The sequence below is a fragment of the Sceloporus occidentalis genome, unplaced genomic scaffold (assembly GCF_023333645.1).
Source record: "Sceloporus occidentalis isolate IW3139 unplaced genomic scaffold, rSceOcc1.0.p SCAF_1, whole genome shotgun sequence".
Classification (NCBI taxonomy): Eukaryota; Metazoa; Chordata; class Lepidosauria; order Squamata; family Phrynosomatidae; genus Sceloporus; species Sceloporus occidentalis.
The window spans coordinates 154,723,418-154,742,769 of NW_028316981.1; the positions used below are offsets into that span (position 1 = coordinate 154,723,418).

The 19,352-nt window shown below is 44.6% G+C and overlaps 1 protein-coding gene across 2 annotated transcripts in view; it reads right to left on the minus strand.

Annotated features, from left to right (window-relative positions):
- Positions 1-14,017, minus strand: part of LOC149322473 (phosphatidylcholine transfer protein-like) — a 30,059-nt gene extending 16,042 nt beyond the window's left edge. Inside the window, exons 1-2 of one of the 2 annotated variants that reach the window (XM_089478280.1) lie at positions 13,666-14,017; positions 1,496-1,613 (exon numbers count right to left, since the gene is read on the minus strand). In XM_089478280.1, coding sequence (XP_089334406.1) covers positions 1,496-1,613; positions 13,666-13,965 — 418 coding nt within the window. In that variant the 5' untranslated portion in view covers positions 13,966-14,017. The remainder of the gene's footprint in view (positions 1-1,495; positions 1,614-13,665) is intronic. The other variant, XM_089478289.1, reaches the window with a different exon arrangement.
- Positions 14,018-19,352: the final 5,335 nt, after the last annotated feature.

The following is a 19,352-nucleotide window of genomic DNA, read 5'->3' on the forward strand; positions in this document are numbered from 1 at the left end:
AATAATAATAACAACAACAACAACAACAACAACAACAACAGAATTAAGGGACATTAGGAGGCAGTGGTAGAGAAGGACCAGGGTTCAATCTGTTGCTTGGGTATAGAAATACCTCACTGGACTAAATCATACTTTCTCAGCCTCTGGGGATGGCAATGGCAACCCCTCTCTGAAGAAACCTTGCAAAACCCCTGGGGAAAATCAGCCTCTCTCAACCTCAGAGGATGCAATGGCACCCCCTCTCTGAAGAAATCTTTGCAAAGCCCTGGGGAATCCCTTCCTTCCCCTGTGCTCCCCCTCCAGAGAGAAGCCTACCGGGCCTTGCAAAAACCATGCCTTCTGCCTGCCTCCTCAGCTCTCTGTAGTCTCTGCTCTGAAAAGCTCCTCCTCCTCCCTGCCTGGCCAATAGGGATGCAGGAGCTGGGAGCCTGGCTGCAGCCTCTCCAACACAAATGGAGGCTGCTTTGGGAAGGGGAGGCTGAGACAGAGAGGCAAGAACCAGGAGTCCAGCTGTCCCCGGGACAGAATGCAGAGATGGGATGGGACCTTCCCCAAGGTCAAAAAACCAGGCAGGTCCCGCCTGGAGCCGTGAAATGGCAAGCCTACTCAGAGGTGATTTTGCCAGTTCCTTCCTCTAAAATACAGCCTACACCACCTGGTATTTGTTGCCTTCCTTATACAGTACTGCAACGTACTCTAATTACGTTAATTCAACTGGACAAAAATGAGAAAAGATCCTTGATAATATGGTTAACAGCTAGACATTATCTAGCAATCTAATAAACTAAAAATATGAGAGTATAAACACTAGGTCTGCCATTCCCTGGATGTAACATCTATGGAGAAGAAAGTACTTCAAGTGCTGATGTCTGATTTCTTTATAAACCAACAAGGACAGTGCTGAAACAAGAAGTGGCTGTTCAGAAAAACTGACACACACAGGGAGTAATTTGGAAGATACAGCAAGTGAAGGATTCATGGGAACTCAGGTTCATTGTGAGTAAGCAGCATGCTGGTGTATACTGCTTAATCATTGAAAAACAAGTCAAAACAAAATCTTTTGTTTTGATTTGGAGAAAGAATAAACCAAAGAATGAAAGCAGCCTGCTGCCAGATGACATTATAAAACAAATGTGGAGTAAAGTCCAGGGATCAAGCAGCATGCAACAGCATTTTGCTTGTTCATGACAAGACTCGGCTTTCATGGATCCCTGGTTTTCCATGCTTTGCAAACACATCTATAGTTTCATATCAGTCTTTCAAGACACCTGACACAAATAAATGGCAATTCTTTCAGATACTCCATAAACAAGATATGCAGTTCTGAAGCAGATCCTCCTGGTCTGTTCATTTTATTTTGAGGGGGAATGCACCAGAACTAATTCTGTGCAAGAATCTTAGAAATTATTATGGTTGGTGGAGGAACAAGAGAAAAATGTGAACAATGAAAATGGTATTTATCCTTTCTAATGACACCTTTGAGTTATTTACTAACCTTTAAGAAACTGGTCCCAATTTATTCTGTAGTCTAAATCCATGTAAACATCAGCGCATAACTCTGGGGGACAATCATCAAGCGTTCCATAGACTTTATATTCATATAGTCCAGATTTCTGGAGAATGAAACAGAGAAGGCAGAAAGAAACAGTGGGAGAATCAGAAGTGCAGTGCTTTTCTTCAAATGCTTGTGAACACTAACAATGGCTAACATAGGCCTGTTCCGCATGGGTGGAAAGTACGTGCCATGCATGTACTAGGGTTAGAAAGGGCCGTCCTTTCCGGACGCCCCTAACCCTAGTACGCGCCGAGGGTGTACAAAATGGTGACACCCGTTCTACACAGGTGCCGCCATTTTGATGTCACGGACGCCTAGCGTCCGCGCGTTGCATGGCGGAAATGATGCCATGAGTGCACCATTGGCGCTTTGCGGCACCATTTCCATGCCGCAAAAAGAAGCCACTTTTTGCGGCTTCTTTTTGCTGCGCAAAGGAGCCGTGAGGTTCATTTGCTGCGGCTCCTTCGCGCAGCAATCATGGGCGCCAGCAGAGCGCCCTTTTTGGGCGCTCTGTAAAGCACCATTGTTTCTTTATACCATTCTGCATTCGTGCCACTTAAAATATGTTTCTATCAACAATAAGCTCAAAAATATAAAAAGTGATTGTGATGTTTATCCTACAGAAGTATATTAGCCCATTGCATAAAGAACTTGACTGCAGGTTTGTGAAATAACTCTCCTTTAAAAAATATGAGGTTTTATTCAATTTCTAAAGAAAGAAACAAAGAAGGCAGAGATATGCAAGCTTCTGCATAAGGAATTAATTCCTTAAGTGATGTCTATTATACTGGCAGATGGAAGAGTGGATACAATCAACACACATCCCCATCATCATCATCATCAAATATTTATATCCCACTCTTCCCTCTAAATCCCCCATAAATGTTCAAAGCAGCTCACAATTTAAAAGAACAATACAATTAAAGTTTTTTGTGGGTTTTTCGGGCTATGTGGCCATAGTCCGAAAACCCCACAAAAAACTATGGATGCCGGTCAAGAAAGCCTTCAACTTCACAATACAATTAAAAACATACAAAAATGCACCTTAAAATAGCATTAAACTCTTTATAATATTAAAACAATTCACACTCTAGTTTAAAGAAATAAAATACAGTTAAAAAGATAAAATTCTGTTAAAAATAGTACAGTACAGTACAGATAAAAGGATACAGCACCCATAATCCATTCTTTAAAAAACTTTTGTATGAAAAAGACTCTCTGAATAAAAAGGTTTTAGCCTGCTGACAGAAGAACAAGGAGGAGGCCATTCTGGGGAGTTCCATAGACTAGGGACAGAAACCAAGGAGGCCCTCTCTCATGTCCCCAACCATGCATGTGATGGTGGTGAGACTGAGAGAAGGCCTCTGATGATGATCTCAAAGCTTGGCCCAGCTCATGGAGGGCGAGATCTGTCAAACAGTTTGGACTTGAGCCATATAGGGCTTTATAGGTTATAACTAGGGCCCTTATCAGATGAGTCTGGAACTGGGGGTCTTCAGCACTGGGCGGTTCGAATTCACGTTATTTCGCACAATACCATCATACCTTGGAGCCCCTCCGAATTGGCAGGATTCAAATTGGCCAATACGCATTCGCACGAAGTGCGTTCAGTGCAGAATGTTTGGTCACACCGGTGCTCAACATGAGGATTGGCCGATTCGTATCGGCCCCCTCGCACATGCTCAGTGGTGCCCTGCATGGGTTGCGACCTTAAACGCTTCCGGGGTGAAAGGGGAGGTCCCGTCATGACAGCCCGGTAAACAGCTGGAGAGCCGGCTCATGCACATTAACAATCGCGATACAACGTGCCCTCTCTACATTCCTCTCTGTTTCCTCTCTACATTCCTGCTTGGTTTTAACGTTACCATGACCTTCCCTTGCAACAAATTAGCAATGCCCGGTTCTACGTGTGTGTGTGTGAGTGTGTGAATATGTATTCTGGGGGGGGGGGGGGGGGGGAGGACCAGTTCCAGCGGCTGTCAAAGAGGCTGGATGGCCATCTAAGTAAATGGGGATGCTTTTTTCCTCCTCCTCCTCCCGGCTTGGGAGCCAGCATAAGCTGCATCCCAAGAAGGGAACAGGCGCGGGGCCGCTAGAATCGCGGCGATCGCCGCCATTCCAGCGGCCCCCGCGCCTCTTCCCTTCTTGGGATGCAGCCTATGCTGGCTCCCAAGCCAGGAGGAGGAGGAGGAGGCTGCCGGAACGGGGGTCTTGCGATGGAATTCAGGATTGGGTAGTCACACCAGAGCCATTCGCACTGAGATCGAACAGAGCCCCAATCCAGGATATTGCCAATCCCCTTATCAGCGCACTGGCCAACACGCTCCAAAAAGAGGAGCCAGTACGCATTCAGTTCGGCATCTCGCGCATTCACGTGAGTTCGGATTGGGCCATTCGAATGCTGGTATGATGGTATTGTGCGAAATAACGTGAATTCGAACCGCCCAGTGCTGAAGACCCCCAGTTCCAGACTCATCTGATAAGGGCTTAGGACTTCGAATTGAGCCTGGAAACAAACTGGCAGCCAATAGAACTGTTTCAACAGAGGTATTGTATGTTCACTGTAACCTGCTCCAGTTAACAGCATGGCTGCGGCTCTTTGGACCAGCTGAAGTTTCTGAACACCCTTCAAAGGCAGCCCAACAAAGAGTATTACAATACTAACAGGATGTAACTAAGACATGTAGCACCATGCCTAAATCCGTCATCTCAAGGAATGGGCATAGTTGGCGTACAAGCTTTAAATGTGCAAAAGCACCCCTGGCCACTACAGAAACCTGGGTCTCCAGGGTCAAAGCTAAGTCCAGTAGTACACCCAAACTGTGAACCTGTGTCTTCAGGGGGAGTGTGACCTCATCTAACACAGAATGAACCCCTATTCCCTGATCTGCCTTCCAACTGACCAGGCGAACCTGTGTTGTCTGAATTAAGTTTCAATTTGTTTGCCCTCATCCAGTCCATTATTGAGGACAAATGCAGATGAAGGATCAGGGCAGCCTCCTTGGATTGTGGTGGAAAGGAATAGCAGAGTAGGGTCTCATCAGCATATTGGTCGCATTGCACCCCACAACTCCAGATGGCCTCTCTCAGCAGCTTCATGTATATGTTAAATAGCATGGGGAACTAAAAGGAACCCACAGGTCAATGGCCAGGGGCTGAACAGGTGTCCCCAACACAATCTTCTGCGTTTGCTGGAAGGAATGCGGCCACTGTGAAACAGTACCTCCAACTCCTGGATCCTGCAATATACAAAAACTGAAACAAGACCCGACCAACAAAATCACCAGGAAAATGAACACCTTGATGAAAAACTCCTCAATTCCGCCAACCATACACCAAAATTTATGTAAATCTGATGCTCTTCCACCAAGACTGTGTGTACTTCCCAAGATCCACAAGGATTCCATTCCACTCCGACCCATAGTGAGTGCCACTGGATCCCCCACATATGGCTCGACCAAGTTTCTGGCCACACAATTACAAACCCATATAGGGCAACCCCCCCACTCCTAATACATCAAGGACTCAGCTCACTTCATAGAAAAATTCAAAAACCTTGAACTCAAACCCAGAGACATACTTATCAGCTTTGATGTAGTCTCCTTGTTCACCAAAGTCCCCACAATGGACACCATTCCACTCATTCAACAATTTTTTCCAGAAGACATCACACCCCAGTTCGAACATTGCCTCACCACAAGCTACTTCCAGTAGGACAATGGATTCTACGAGCAGAGAGATGGAGTAGCCATGGGAAGCCCTCTGAGCCCTGTGATAGCAAACTTTTACCTGGGTGCATCTAAATATGGGTGTAGAAATAATGCTGTTTGACACAACTTTAACTGCCATGATTCCATCCTGCAGGATTTGTAGTTTGATGATGCACCAGCACTCTTTGTCAGTGAAGGCTAAAAGACCTTGTAAAACTATAAATCCCAGGATTCCATAGGATGGTGCTACAGCACTTAAACATGGCTTCAACTCCATTATTTCTACAGTATAGATACACCCCTGGTACTACTTGTAAAAATAATACATGTTTTTTTCTGCAAAGGAATCTGTGTATTTGTGCAAATTTCATGGTTTTTACAAATAAACAGATTCCTGCATAGGAAAAACAACACATAATTTTCCCATACATGTATTCTGCACAAAAAATAAATTAAATTAATAATTTTGAACAGGTATGCGTGGATTTTGTACAAAATACACACTTTTCTGCCATAAAATATGTTTTCTGCCCAGGAAAACCTCATGTCTTTTTGCACAAATAAATTTTCTCTAATCAAGTTCTGAAATGCAAAGAAGCTCATGGTTGCTGTCCCTTTCCCTAACAACATGAATATTAACAAATATTTTTAACATCCCTACTATTATCCTGGCAACCTGGCCACTGATAGGATGTTAAATAAGAAAGAGATAGTAGATACTGTAGCAACAGCCTCATCTATTTAATGTCAGCCTGTTGTCACCCTGGATAGTTTTTCTGCTTCGGTGATGTTATTCACCTATTCTCCTCTCATTGTGAAAATGAAGCCTGATGCCAGTGATGGGAATATGGGTTTCTGGAATAAGACAGAATAATTGTTAAGGGTAGCAAAGATGGTAACGTGAAGACTCAGGAACTACATGCCCCCACTTGGGCACTAAGGAGTCACAGGCACGGTACAGAGCGACAAAAAGAGGCACCTCCCCAGCACCACTCATTGCTCCACAGCAGCACCACAGCAACCAAATTGCGCAGCGGTGCTGCACAGCAAGAAAGGAGTGTGCAGAAGCAGCTCCTTTTTTGCAGTGCACTTCCGCCACCTCAAAGTGCCAACAACAGTGCGGAAACGTGCCAGAGGCGCAGCCCTGTTTGGAGGCTGCGCTGCTGGCACGTCATCGCTGCATGTACCATCTGGATGGTGTTGTGCAGCTGCGGCACACCCATGACGTGCTAGGGTTGCAGGGCGTGTGCACGCCCCGCCCCCGAGCAACCCGAGAACGTCATGGGCGCGCCGCAAAGAGCCCATCTGTACCGGGCCACAGATTGCTCTAAGGAGTACCTTCCCAGATGTTTTACACTACATCTTCCCTGAATGTTGGCCATATTGTTTGGGCCTGGAAGAGTGGTAGTCCAAAACACTGGGGAGGCACCAGTTTTGGAAACATTTGAATAAAATGCAGCCATCCAAGATAAAGGAAAGCCTGTGAAAGAAGGAAACTGTCTCATTCATACTGTTCAAAATATCTCCCCTTATTAATTGCAAATATTTTGTAACGGAAGAGGTTCTGGATAACGGTGCTTGGTTCGGAGGTGGGGAGCATATTGCTAGCCTTTTGTCTGTGAACACCACTGCTGCGGCAAAGCCGCTCCTTACCCGCTGTTTCGCCCCTTTGTCTGGCTAAAAGGGGTGAATTGCCTTGCTTGGAAGTCTCCAGGAAAGACAATGGGTTGCACCTTTCACTCCACTGTTTAGTATTTTTAAAGGCTTTCTTTTCAAAATGAGGAAGAGATTGTTAGTCACTTCCAGGTTTTGAGTTTGTTTTCCTTTTTTCTGCACTTTTGGCAGTCTGTGAGACTCCAAGAAGAGCCCAGGGGCTGATGTTGACCCTTGGACCTGCCATGATTGCTCACCCGTTCATTATACAGAATTGTCTTTGTTTCTTGGTCTTTGGGTGGAGGATAAGTAATATTTAGTACTCTTTCTCTGTTGTTGTATGTCTTCAAGTTGTTTCTGACTTGTGGCGACTCTAAGGCAATGAACCTATCATGGGGGTTTTCATGGCAAGTTTCTTTGTTTGTCATTGCTATCCTCTGAGGCTGAGAGTGTGACTTGCCCAAAGTCATCAAGTGGGTTTCCATGGTTGAACTGAGATTTGAACCCTGGTCTCCCTGAGTCCTAATCCAATACTCAAACCACTACACCACCAGTACTCTAAATCCATGAAAATTTATGAGGAAATGGCAGAGCCTGAGATTAGAGTATGCTTGTTCTTGAAACCCATCCCCCTTTCTCTTGAGAGCCATTTAGGAGCAAATAGGCAGACCCATTTCACCATCAAAAAGAGTCTCATTGCCCATTAACTCCAGAGAACTGGGAGAGGAGAGCCCCCTGAGATTTCTGAAATGTGATGATGGACTTCCCAAAGTCTTCGCACTCAATTATTTTTTCTAGTAGTAGAAGAAATGTAAGATGAGCTTATTTCCCTTAACTCAGTTCTGTTTCTCAAGAACAAGGTACCAGAATGCTGTCCTTTGGTACAAGGCAATAAACCTATAAAGCATAAATGAATTATTCCTACCACAGTAATAGTGGTGGCCAGAGGAGGGACTTTCTGACACCCTAAGATTAGGAAGGACATTGGGACCTTTACTTTGGATAGCGATCTTTTCAAAAACAAGAGAAACTGAATAACGTAACAGAAAGCTGCTCACAGTTAAATGGCTTATCAAATTAAGCTTACACCATAATGGCTTACACCATAATGTAAAGGTGGATATCATATAGCCTTCCTGAGGTTAAACTATACCTACCCTACCATTTGTAACCTTTGGCTATATTGGCTAGGGCTGCTGACATCTGCACTCCAACAGCATCTGGAAAGCCGCAGGATTCCCATCCCGGACATGATGGCTTAAGCCCCAACTACAAATATTTATGATAATACCAGCAAATGCTAAAACCATGGCCAGCCAAGTGAAGACAATTCTGATTTTAAAGTCATCAGCAGTGACTTTTTACTGACACCTTCATTTTGCAGGGAAGTGCAGCAATGAAGCCTGAAATCTAAACACAGCTTTCAGGGAGTAAGTGCCATTAAATATAACTAAATATGCAAAAGGCAGAGCTGAATAAAGATAAGGATCAAAGATACCTGATAAAATCCATCAGAAATAAGATAGAAACACTTTTTAATGAGAGTCGGAGGCATAGACCTATGGGCTGATTTTATTTGAGAAGAGGGTTCTGACCGGCGGAACCCAAAGGGTGCTCAACAATGGCTCTTTTTCAGCCTGGAGAGAAGTGACCAGTGGGGACCCACGGGGCTCTGTCCTGGGCCCAATGTTATTCAACATCTTTTTCAATGACCTGGATGACAGAATTGGGAGCATACTTATCAGATTTGCAGATGACAACAAATTAGGAGGAATAGCTAATACTCCAGAGGACAGAATCAACATTCAAAATGATCTGAATAGACTAGAAAGCTGGGCCAAAGCTAACAAAATGAAATTCAACACAGAGGTACTGCACTTAGGGCGGAAAAATGAAATGCACAGATATAGGATGGGGGACACCTGGCTGAATGAAACTACATGTGAAAGTGATCTGGGAGTCCAAGTAGACCACAAGTTGAATATGAGTGAACAGTGCGATGCGGCAGCTAACAAGGCCAATGCAATTTTAGGCTGCATCAATAAAAGTATAGTGTCTAGATCAAGAGAAGTAATAGTGCCACTGTATTCTGCTCTGGTCAGGCCCCACCTGGAATATTGTGTCCAGTTCTGGGCACCAGAATTCAAAAATGACATTGAGAAACTGGAGAGTGTCCAGAGGAGGGAGACTAAAATGGTGAAAGGTCTGGAAACCTTGCCCTATGAGGAACGACTCAGGGAGCTGGGGATGTTTAGCCTGGAGAAGAGAAGGTTAAGAGGTGATATGATAGCCCTGTTTAAATATTTGAAAGGATGTCATATTGAGGAGGGAGCAAGCTTGTTTTCTGCTGCTCCAGAGAACAGGACCCGGAACAATGGATGCAAGCTACAGGAAAAGAGATTCCACCTCAACATTAGGAAGAACTTCCTGACAGTAAGGGCTGTTCGACAGTGGAACACACTCCCTCGGAGTGTAGTGGAGTCTCCTTCCCTGGAGGTCTTTAAGCAGAGGCTAGATGGCTGTCTGCTGGGGATGCTTTGATTTGGATTTCCTGCATGGCAGGGGGTTGGACTGGATGGCCCTTGCGGTCTCTTCCAACTCTATGATTCTATGATTCTATGAAGTCAGAGGAGAGCATGCAATGATTCAACAGAATGGGGATGACCATGGACACTACTGTTTGCCAGATACTAGTACTGGGGTGGGAACCATGTAGCCCTCCAGATGTTGTTGAGCTCCCAGCATTCCTTGTCATCAGCTAAGCTAACGTTTGCTGCTGGGACTTGCAGTTCAGCAACATGAAAGACCCCCTTGATTCCCACTTTGGACTAGTGAATGGGCTTGTGTAAAGCTATCCCTGAGAGAAGACTGGACTGCAGATAAAATTTGTCTGATATGGCACAGAGTTAAAAGAGTAACTGGAATGAAAATATCTAGGTGGGAGAGAGCCTAGAGAGACTGAGATGGTTGGTGCAAAAGTAAAAGAGTTTTGTGAAGAATGTTGGTCTTGGTTTTCTGTGCTTTGTTTACAAAAAGGCAAAAGCTTTTCATGTTTCTGAGATTTTGTTTTCAAGCAACCAAAGCCCCTTTGGCAGAGGGGAAGAGAGGTTTTTTAAGAATGGGTATTTTGAATCTTCTTACTCTCAAGTCCACACCACTCCCTGCACTTTTTCAATAGGCTATGTGAGCCATTAAAGAGAGGACCGAATGAAAGTTTTTTTAAAAAAACTTACAGCACAGCAAGAAACAGAAAAAAAAAATCCCTATGGCTACTCTCTGGACATCCTGCTCTCCCGACCTCCTCTCTTACAAAAAAAAGCCAAACCTTGAAACAAGGATTCAATTTGCCATCTACTCAGGTTCTTAAACTTTGTCTGTGTGATAAACACCCTAGTGAACTTCCCTAAAAGTAGAGAGAAGTGGAAAGAAAAACAGACATCTGTTGTGCATCCCCATGAGGCAAGACAAAGTGCAGCTGTTAGAGCGCTCTCTCATCTCATCTCATCTCAGGTCTGGGAAGCGGAAAAGTAAAGGAAAATAGAAACTGCAAGTTCACAGGGTCCCCAAGGTCTTCAAAGACGGGAGGACAGAAGCAGAATGTTCATGAGATAGGAGGCTATTCACTCAAGCCCACATAGAAAAAATTGCAAAATTCTGCATTTAGGCCAAAAAAACCCAAATGCACACTTCTAGGATTGGAACAGTCTTACACACAAAAAAGACCTTGGGATTACTACTGATCATAAATTGAATATGAACCAGCAATTTTATGCTGCAACAAAGAAAGTGGGGGAGTTCTATTTTAGCCTGGTTTCCAAACTGAAGGAAGTAATAGTCCCACTATATTCTGTGTTGGTCAGCCCTGATCTGGAGTACTGCATTCAGTTCTGGGTGCCTTATTTTAAGGATATAGACAGGTTGGAGCAAATTCAGAGAATGACAACAAGGATGATAAGAGGTATGGAGAATAAAACATGTGAGGAGAGGTTGAAGGAGCTGGGCATGTTCAGCTTGGTGAAGAAAAGACATTCTTTAAATACACCACATTTGGCAAAGAGAGGAGAGCATAGGCTTATTCTCTATTGCCCCAGGTTAACATCATATCTAATAGTCTGAAGTTACAAGAGGGTATGCCTCTCTCTTTGGCAACTTAAGCCCATCTCATGGCCCTTTGCCAAGACTCTGTTTTCCTAGAAAGGGTCCCTTATCACTGCCTTATCAGTCAGGGAAAACTGTTGAGTCTCCTCCTTTCACACACAGGAACCTTCCTAGGAGAACAGACAAGGAATGTGTAGTGTCTGGAATTGTGCCTTGTGTTTCTAGTGCTACAGGTGTACCTGTAAAAGAATTTTCTTTTTAAAAGTTGTACAGTCAGTCCACTGTATCCACTGATTTTTTTTTATCCATGGATTCAAGCATCCAGTTTGAAAATTTTTAAAGGTATATACAGTATATTCCAAAAAGTAAACCTTGATTTTGCCATTTTAGATAAGGGATACTATTTTACTAATGTCATTCTATTTAATGGGTCTTGAGCATCTACGGATTTTGTTATCCACGGGGGAGGGGGGTGTCCTGGAACCAAATCCCAGCAAAAACAAAGGTCCCACTGTATGTGATGGAGTTACCCATCAAAAGTGCCTGCAGGACCATTTTTTCAACATAGACTACATCTTTGGCAGAAGTTGTTGGCAACCTTATTCTATCTCCATCTTATCTCATAAACGATAAAAGTGGCTAATTCAAGATATAGCCATGTTAGTCTGTAGAATCAGTATCTAGAGAGACCTTGGTTTCTGAGGAAGTAGACTGAAGTCTAGGAAACCTCATGCTGCCAACTTCTTTATTTAGGGCCCGAACAGATGAGCCAAAATAAAGCTGCTTCGGAGCACTTTGGAAGTATGCTGTTTAAATGACACCTGCATCTTAAGAGGCCAGAAGCTGCACCAAAGCTGTGCTCCAGTCCTTAGGATTGGACCATGGCTTGGGCATGGCTTCCAGCCTCTTATGACACATGCATCATTTAAAAAGCATACCTCCAAAGTGACCCAAAGCAGCTTTATTTTGGCCTGTCTGTTCGGGTCCATAGTTAGTCTCAAAGGTGCTATGAGATCTCTGTACAAAAGTGGCTAAAGTACTGGACTTGAATCTGAGGAAGACTTGGGTATCAAATGCTCCTCTGACCCACAAAGCTGTCATTGTGGGTGACGTCTTGGGGCAATCACCTTACAGGATTGTCAGTATGAGGAATCAGGGAGGTTACACCCCTGAGTTCCTTGGAGCAAAAAAGTGGGGCCGTGCCTCATAACAGTCATGGAGCTGAAATAGCTCACAGGGGCCATCCAGTCCAACCCCTTGCCTTGCAGGAAGACCCAATCAAAGCCTGTCTAATTATGGCTGCTAAAGCTGGACAGTAAGAAACAAATACTGTAAGAGTTCTGCAGATACTCTGGACAACTAAAGTACAGAGCTCTTGTAACACCTGAGACTAACTGAAAGAAAGAAATTGGCAGCATGAGCTTTTGTAGACTTCAGTCTACTTCCACAGATGCATTTGGGAAGTAGAATTTGAGTTCCTTAGATGCATCTGAGGAAGTAGACTGAAGTCTATGAAAGCTCATGCAATTTCTTTATTTCGGTTAGTCTCAAATGTGCTACAAGACCTCTCGATGTATTGATTCTACAGACTAACATGGCTGAATCCTACCTCTGTGGACAATTAAAAATTGCAATAGCAATAATAATATCAAGTACATTTCTATACTGCTTATCAGTGCACTTTAAGCACTCCCTAAGCAGTTTACAATGTGTAAGCTAATTGTCCCAAAAAAGCTGGGTAATCATTTTAGCGTCCTACGAAAGGACGCCAGGCTGAGTCGATCCTGGAGCCCCTGCCTGGAATTGAACTCACAACTTTGTGGTGGTGTGTGTGAGTGAGCAGCTACAAATAAATGGGTCCTACAACAAACCAAGGGGAGCCAGCATGGCTTAGGTCTGAACACACTGCAGAAACAATCCAGTTTGAGATCACTTTGTCTGTCCTTGGTAAATGCTATGGAACTCTGGGAACTGTAGTTTTGTGAGACATTTAGCCTTCTCTGTCAGAGATAGCTCTGGTGCCACCATAAACTACAGTTCCCCCAGGCTTCCCTAGCACTAAAGCAGGCTGGAACTGGATTATTTCTGCAGTGTGTGTTTTGGACCTTAGTGGTTGGAGTGTTGTGGACTACAGCTCTGGGTTTGAATCCTTCCTTGGCTGTGGAAGCCCAATGGGTTGAATGAGTCACACTCTCTCAGCCTCAGAGGAGGGCCGTGGCAAGCCCCCTCTGAGGAAAAATGCCAAGGAAACCTGGGCTGCATCCACACTGGAGAAATAACCCAGTTTGGCACCGCTTTAACTGCATTAATGGCGCAAGGCTATGGAATTCTGGGATTTGGAGTTTGTTGTGGGGCCCACAACAAACTCCAACTCCCAGAATTCCATAGCCTTGCGCCATTAATGCAGTTAAAGCGGTGCCAAACCGGGTTATTTCTCCAGTGTGGATGCAGCCCAGGGGATAGGCTCAAGGAACGACTTGAAGGCACTCAACCAAAACAAGGCCCTCTCTAGGGCAGCGGTCGCCATGGCAACCAGGCAGCGAGGGAGAGAGGGCGGCCTCCATTTTGTTCCTGAGGCGGCCTCCTTCCCTCCCTCGCAACTAGGCCAAGGCCAGCCTCCATTGCGGGCGGAAGGGTGCCGGGGCGCACCTCGTCTCGGAGGCGGTAGATGCTGAAGCCCAGGGACTCGGCCATGAGCTGCCAGGAGGCCTCGGGGCCCTCGCTGGAGCGGCCCAACTCCTGGCAAACGGCCACAAACTGCTCCTCGGGGAAGGCCTTCGGCGGAGGCGGCGGCGGCTGCTGCTCCGGGCGGTGGGCGGAGGCGGTGGAAGGGAGCATGCCGAGCACGGCCCAGGCCAGGCGCCTTCCCCCCGCCGCCCCCGCCCTGGCCCACAGCTGGAGCTCCGGGAGCCTGCGGAAGAGCTCGCGGAGGGCCTCCGGGGCGCACATGCATAGACCGGGCCTCGGGGATGCGGGGACGAGGAGGGGCCAGGAGCCGCCGCCGCTGCCGCCGCCGTGGAACGCCCGAGCAACGCCAGGAAGGGCGGCTGGAGCGCCAGCGCCTGCCTCAGCCGTCAGCAGCAGGCCCCTCAGGCGCAGTGGCCAGGGCCGGGCGCAGCCGTCCCCTGTGCGGGTCTATGTGCCTTCAAGACACTCAGGGGCCACGGTTGCCAAGTATGGGCTTTATAGGGCTTAGGGTTCTCTGTGGGTTTTTCAGGCTATGAGGCTGTGTTCTGGGAGACAGGCCAAGATAAAGCTGCTTCTGGTCACTTTGGAGGTATGCTGTTTACATGGCACATGCATCCTGAGTCCGGAAGCTGCGCCAAAGTTGCGCTCTAGGAGTGTGGCTTAGCCGCGGCTTCCGGCCTCTTAGGACTCACGCGTCATTTAAACAGCATGCCTCCAAAGTGACCAGAAGCAGCTTCATTTTGGCCTGTCTGTTCGGGCCCTTTGTTCCTGGTGTTTCACCAGCAGTTGTGGCTGGCATCTTCAGAGAAAGAGGCCTTCTCTGAAGATGCCAGCCACAGATGCAGGCAAAACGTCAGGAATAAACTCTTATAGAACATGGTCACATAGCCCCCCAAAAACCCACAAAAAATTATGGATACCGGCCATGAAAGACTTTGATTTCATTTGGCTTTCTTAGACAAAGAAGACTCAAGAGGCGGTTTTGTCAGTTCCTCTGAAATAGAGCCTATTGCCAGGATGACCAAATGCCCTAAATGCTAGGAGGACAAGGCACCACAAAATGTAGCACATCCAAGCAAAATGGAAACCGTGACCAAATGAAAGCTACAAACACTCATAGGAATATAAATCCATATGTCTTAGTCGTGCTCAAAATGGAGGATATTTTGGAATGCCCTCCTGGGCAGAAGGTTGAAATGTAGGGTGTGTCCTGATCTGATCTCCCTACCTGCAGCACCAAGGATTCATTGGCAGTCTCCCATCTAAGGACTAACCAGGGATGACCCTGCTTAGTTTCCAAGATCAAACAGGATCTGGTGCCTAGAGTATTTAGGCTCTACACTCAGCCCTGCTGTATGTGTGTGTGTGCGTGTGCATGGCTTCAACTTGCCTATCAATTTGCACAGCGACCCCATGAACTTCATAGGGTTTTCTGAGGCCATGGTTTGTTGCTGCTGCTGTTAATTGCCCTCTAGTCAGCGTCTACAACTCTAGATGAGACACCTCCAAGACCTCCTGTCCTCAACTGTTCTGCTCAGATCCTACAGGCTCAGCCTGCTGACCTTCCTGATTGAGTCTAACCATCTAATGTGTGGTCTTCCTCTCTTTCTACTACCCTCCATCCTTCCCAGCATCATTGCCTTTTCTAATGAGTCATGTCTTCTTCTGATGTGGCCAAAGTACAACAGCCTCAGTTTAGTAATCCTGGCTCTGATGGAGAGTTCAGGCCTGTTCAAGGACCCATTTATTTGACTTGCCATCCATAGCATCCTCATCACTCTTCTCAAGCACCACATCCCAAATGAGTTGATTTTCTTCCTGTCAGCTTTTTTCACTCTCCAGTTCTAGCATCTGAACATGGTGATGGGGAATACAATGGCTTGGACTATCCTTACTTTTGTTTTATTTATTTCATTTGTATGCTACCTTTCTCCCCGTAGGGACTCAAGGAGGCTCACAAACTAAAACTTCAGTAAAATTCAGAACAATTAAAATCTACATAAAATATAAAATCATATAAAAATATACAAAAGTTAAAACATTATTGTTCCAAGTTGCATCTTTACACTTTAGGATCTTGTCCAGTTCTTTCATAGCTTCCCTTCCCAGTCCTAGTCTCCTGATAGCTTGATTGCAGTGTGCATTCTGATCAATTTTTGATCAAAGGTATGGGAACTCTGAGTGGTTATCTAGGATGAATTCTTGCAGCTCTTCCACAGTCATTTTTCTTTTCTTAACGCTCAGTAGTAAGCCTACTTTGGCACTTTCCTCCTTAATCTTCAGGCCATGGTACCCCAAGTTAAACCCGCATGGGGGAGAGGTGCTAGTGTAAGCACAAAACAGTGGAGGGTTGAGAACCCAATTAAATTAAAACTAGACTTCAACTACTACCATTAAAACAGGTGGGAGAAGAGAGATGATATCTGCTTTTCTTCAGTGGCATATTCTGATTTCATTACATTTTTCATCTTTTTTCCTCCAAAATGTAATCAAATTAGAATGCCACTGAACATAACGCAGCTGCCTGTTACTTCTGCAGGAGATGAGGTCTATTTTAATTTAAACCAGGGACATTAGTCACATTACCTATTTTTGAAAGCTAAGGATCTTACATAAATAAAAATAAATAATACATGTTGCGGAAGATTTTTTTTAAAAGGAAAAAGTATGTTGAGTGCTTTCTTTCACGCTATGTTTGGGCATCGTTTGACCTATGTATTAGCCTCAGGGCTTTTTTAAAAAAGTGATTTCCAGACAGAGCAATCCAATACAGAAGAAAGTGTCCATGATAATTTCAGGAGTGCCTTTTCTCTCATTGCTGGAAGATTTTTCACAACCCACTCCCATATCCACCATTCATTTTTATTCCTTATGTGTAACAAAATTGAATCACATTGTTATTATTGTGTGCCTTAAAGCTGTGATTTATGACAACCCTAAGGCAAACCTGTCGTGAAGTTTTCTTGGCAAGACAGTGAGTGAGTGTGATTGCCCAAGATCACCCAGTGGATTTCCATGGCCAAGTGAGGATTTGAACCCTGTTCTCCAGAGTGCTAGGGCAACACCCAAACCACTACACTACATTGGCTGTTTAACTGCATACTGATTAAAATTAAGAATTGAATGCCACCATCTTGTTCTCTGTTCTCAACAGCTTTTGGGTGAATTGGAATTCCCACTTTGTCCATAAATTCCAATTCCAGTAAATCTCACAAAGCTACAGTTCCCAGAATTCCCTAGCATTGAGCCAGGGCAGTTAATGTGTTCTCAAACTGGATTATTTCTGCCGTGTGTTTTGGACATCAGAAAAGCAAATACGATATAATAGGCATAACTGAAATCTGATTAGATGAGTCTCATGACTGGAATGTAGTAATAGAGGGGTATGCCTATGTCAAAGAAATAAACCAAACAGGACTAGTGTTATATGTCAGTTATGTTTACACCTGTGAAGAGATACATGACTTAAATCCTGGAAGCCACACATCAAGAGCATCTGGATAAAAATGAAAAGGAGAGTATAACAATGATGTCATTGTGGGGATCTGCTACAGACCTCAAAGCCAGACTGAGGATGTAGTAGTACTGGCAGATTTCGGCTATCTTGATATTAGTTGGAAGTCAAACTCTGCCAAGAATATAAGGTCCAACAAATTTCTCACATGCCTTGCAGACAGTTTAATTGTCCAGAAGATGGAAGAGGCAACAAGGAAATCAGCTATTTTAGATGTGATCCTAACCAACAATGGGGTGCTAGTGGCAGGATCCTTAGGCGGGAGTGACCATGTTCTCCATGAGTTTATTATTCAGCAGAAGTGAAGCCAAGTATAGTCAGACATGCATTCTAGACTTTAAGAAAGCTGATTTCAATACTGGATGTGATTCCTGTGGTCAGGAATACTAAAGGAAAGGAGAATTAAAGATGGGTGAGAGTTTCTTAAAGGTGGAATATTGAAGACATAATTTCAACCAGTTCCAACAAGGATGAAAAATGGGAGATGTCTAAACAAACTAAGGACCCAAACAGGCAGGCCAAAATAAAGCTGCTTCGGATCACGGAGGTATGCTATTTAAATGACATGTGTGTCTTAAGAGGCCAAAAGCTCCACCAAAGCTGTGCTCCAATTCTTAAGACTGCAGCATGGCTTTGGCACAGCTTTCAGACTCTAAGGACACATGCATCATTTAAACAGCATACCTCCAAAGTGACCCGAAGCAGCTTTATTTTGGCCTGTCTGTTCAGGCCCTATGATAACTGAAGAACTTTCAACTGAACTAAGACTCAAAGGCAACATGCAAAAGAAATGGAAAATGGGAGAAAATCACCAAAGAGGAATTTAAACAAATAACCAGCTTGTGTAGGGAGAAAGTAAAAAAAATGCTAAAGCAGAGAACCAGCTCAGAGTTCCTAGAGAGGTTAAAAACAATTTTGAAAAGGGCTTTTTTGGTTATTTCTGTAGAAAAAGGAAGAAGAAGGAAATGGTAGGGTGACTGCATGAAGATGACAAAATGCTAACGGGACAGAGAAAAAGCACTACTCGACGACCTTTGCCTCAGTCTTCTCCCAAAAGTAAAACTCAACCTGGGAAAAATGGAGCAGATGATGCAATAGGAAAAATGCAGAATAGGTTAAAATGTAGTACAAGAATATCTGGCTGTTCTAAATAAATTCATGTGTCCAGGTACAGATGAACTCTATCCAGAGGTATGAAAAGAATGGGAAGAAATATTCTCAATACCACTGGCAATAATCTTTGAAAATTCCTGGAGAACAGGAGAAGTCCCAGCAGACTGGAGGAGGGCAAATGTTGTCCCCATCTTCGGGAGGGGGGTGGGGGGGTGGAGAAGCCTTTGACAGGTTTTCCATGATATTCTTGAATACAAGTTAGTTAAATGTGGACTAACTGCTATTGTTGGGTGAATTTGTGGTTGGTTGACTGAACCCATAGTGGCTCCTTTTCATCCTGAAGAGTACCGATTAGTGGGAATGCCACAGGGTCTTGTCCTGGGACCAGTGCTATTCAACATCTTTATCAGTGACTTGGATGGTAGAACACAAGGCTACCTTATCAAATTTGCAGATGACACCAATTTAGGAGGGGTAGCCAGTACCCCAGAGGACAATATCAGATTTCAGAATAACCTTAAAGGATTAGAAAACTGGGCTAAAACTAACAAAATCAATTTCAACAAGAGCATCTTAAGGAAGAGCAAGCTTGCCCAGGGAAGAGAATGTTAAGAGGTGACATGATAGCCTTGTTTAAATATTGGAAAGGATGTCATTGAAGATGGAGCAAGCTTGTTTTCTGCTGCTCCAGAGAGTAGGACATGGAACAATGGATTTAAACTACAGGGGGAAAAAGATTCAGCCTTATACATTAGGAAGAATTTGCTGACAGTAACAGCTGTTTGAAGGGAACATGCTGCCTCAAAGTGTGGTGGAGTCTCTTTGGACTTTTTAAAACAGGCTGGATGGCCATCTGTCAGGAATGCTTCGATTGTGCCTTCCTGCATGACGGGGTTGGACTGGATGGCCCTTGTGGTTTCTCCCAACTCAATGATTCTATCATTCTGTACTTTTTATGATGAAATTGGCACGTTGACTAGTGTGGAAACTTGGATTACCAGAATGTTGTGATGCACTAATT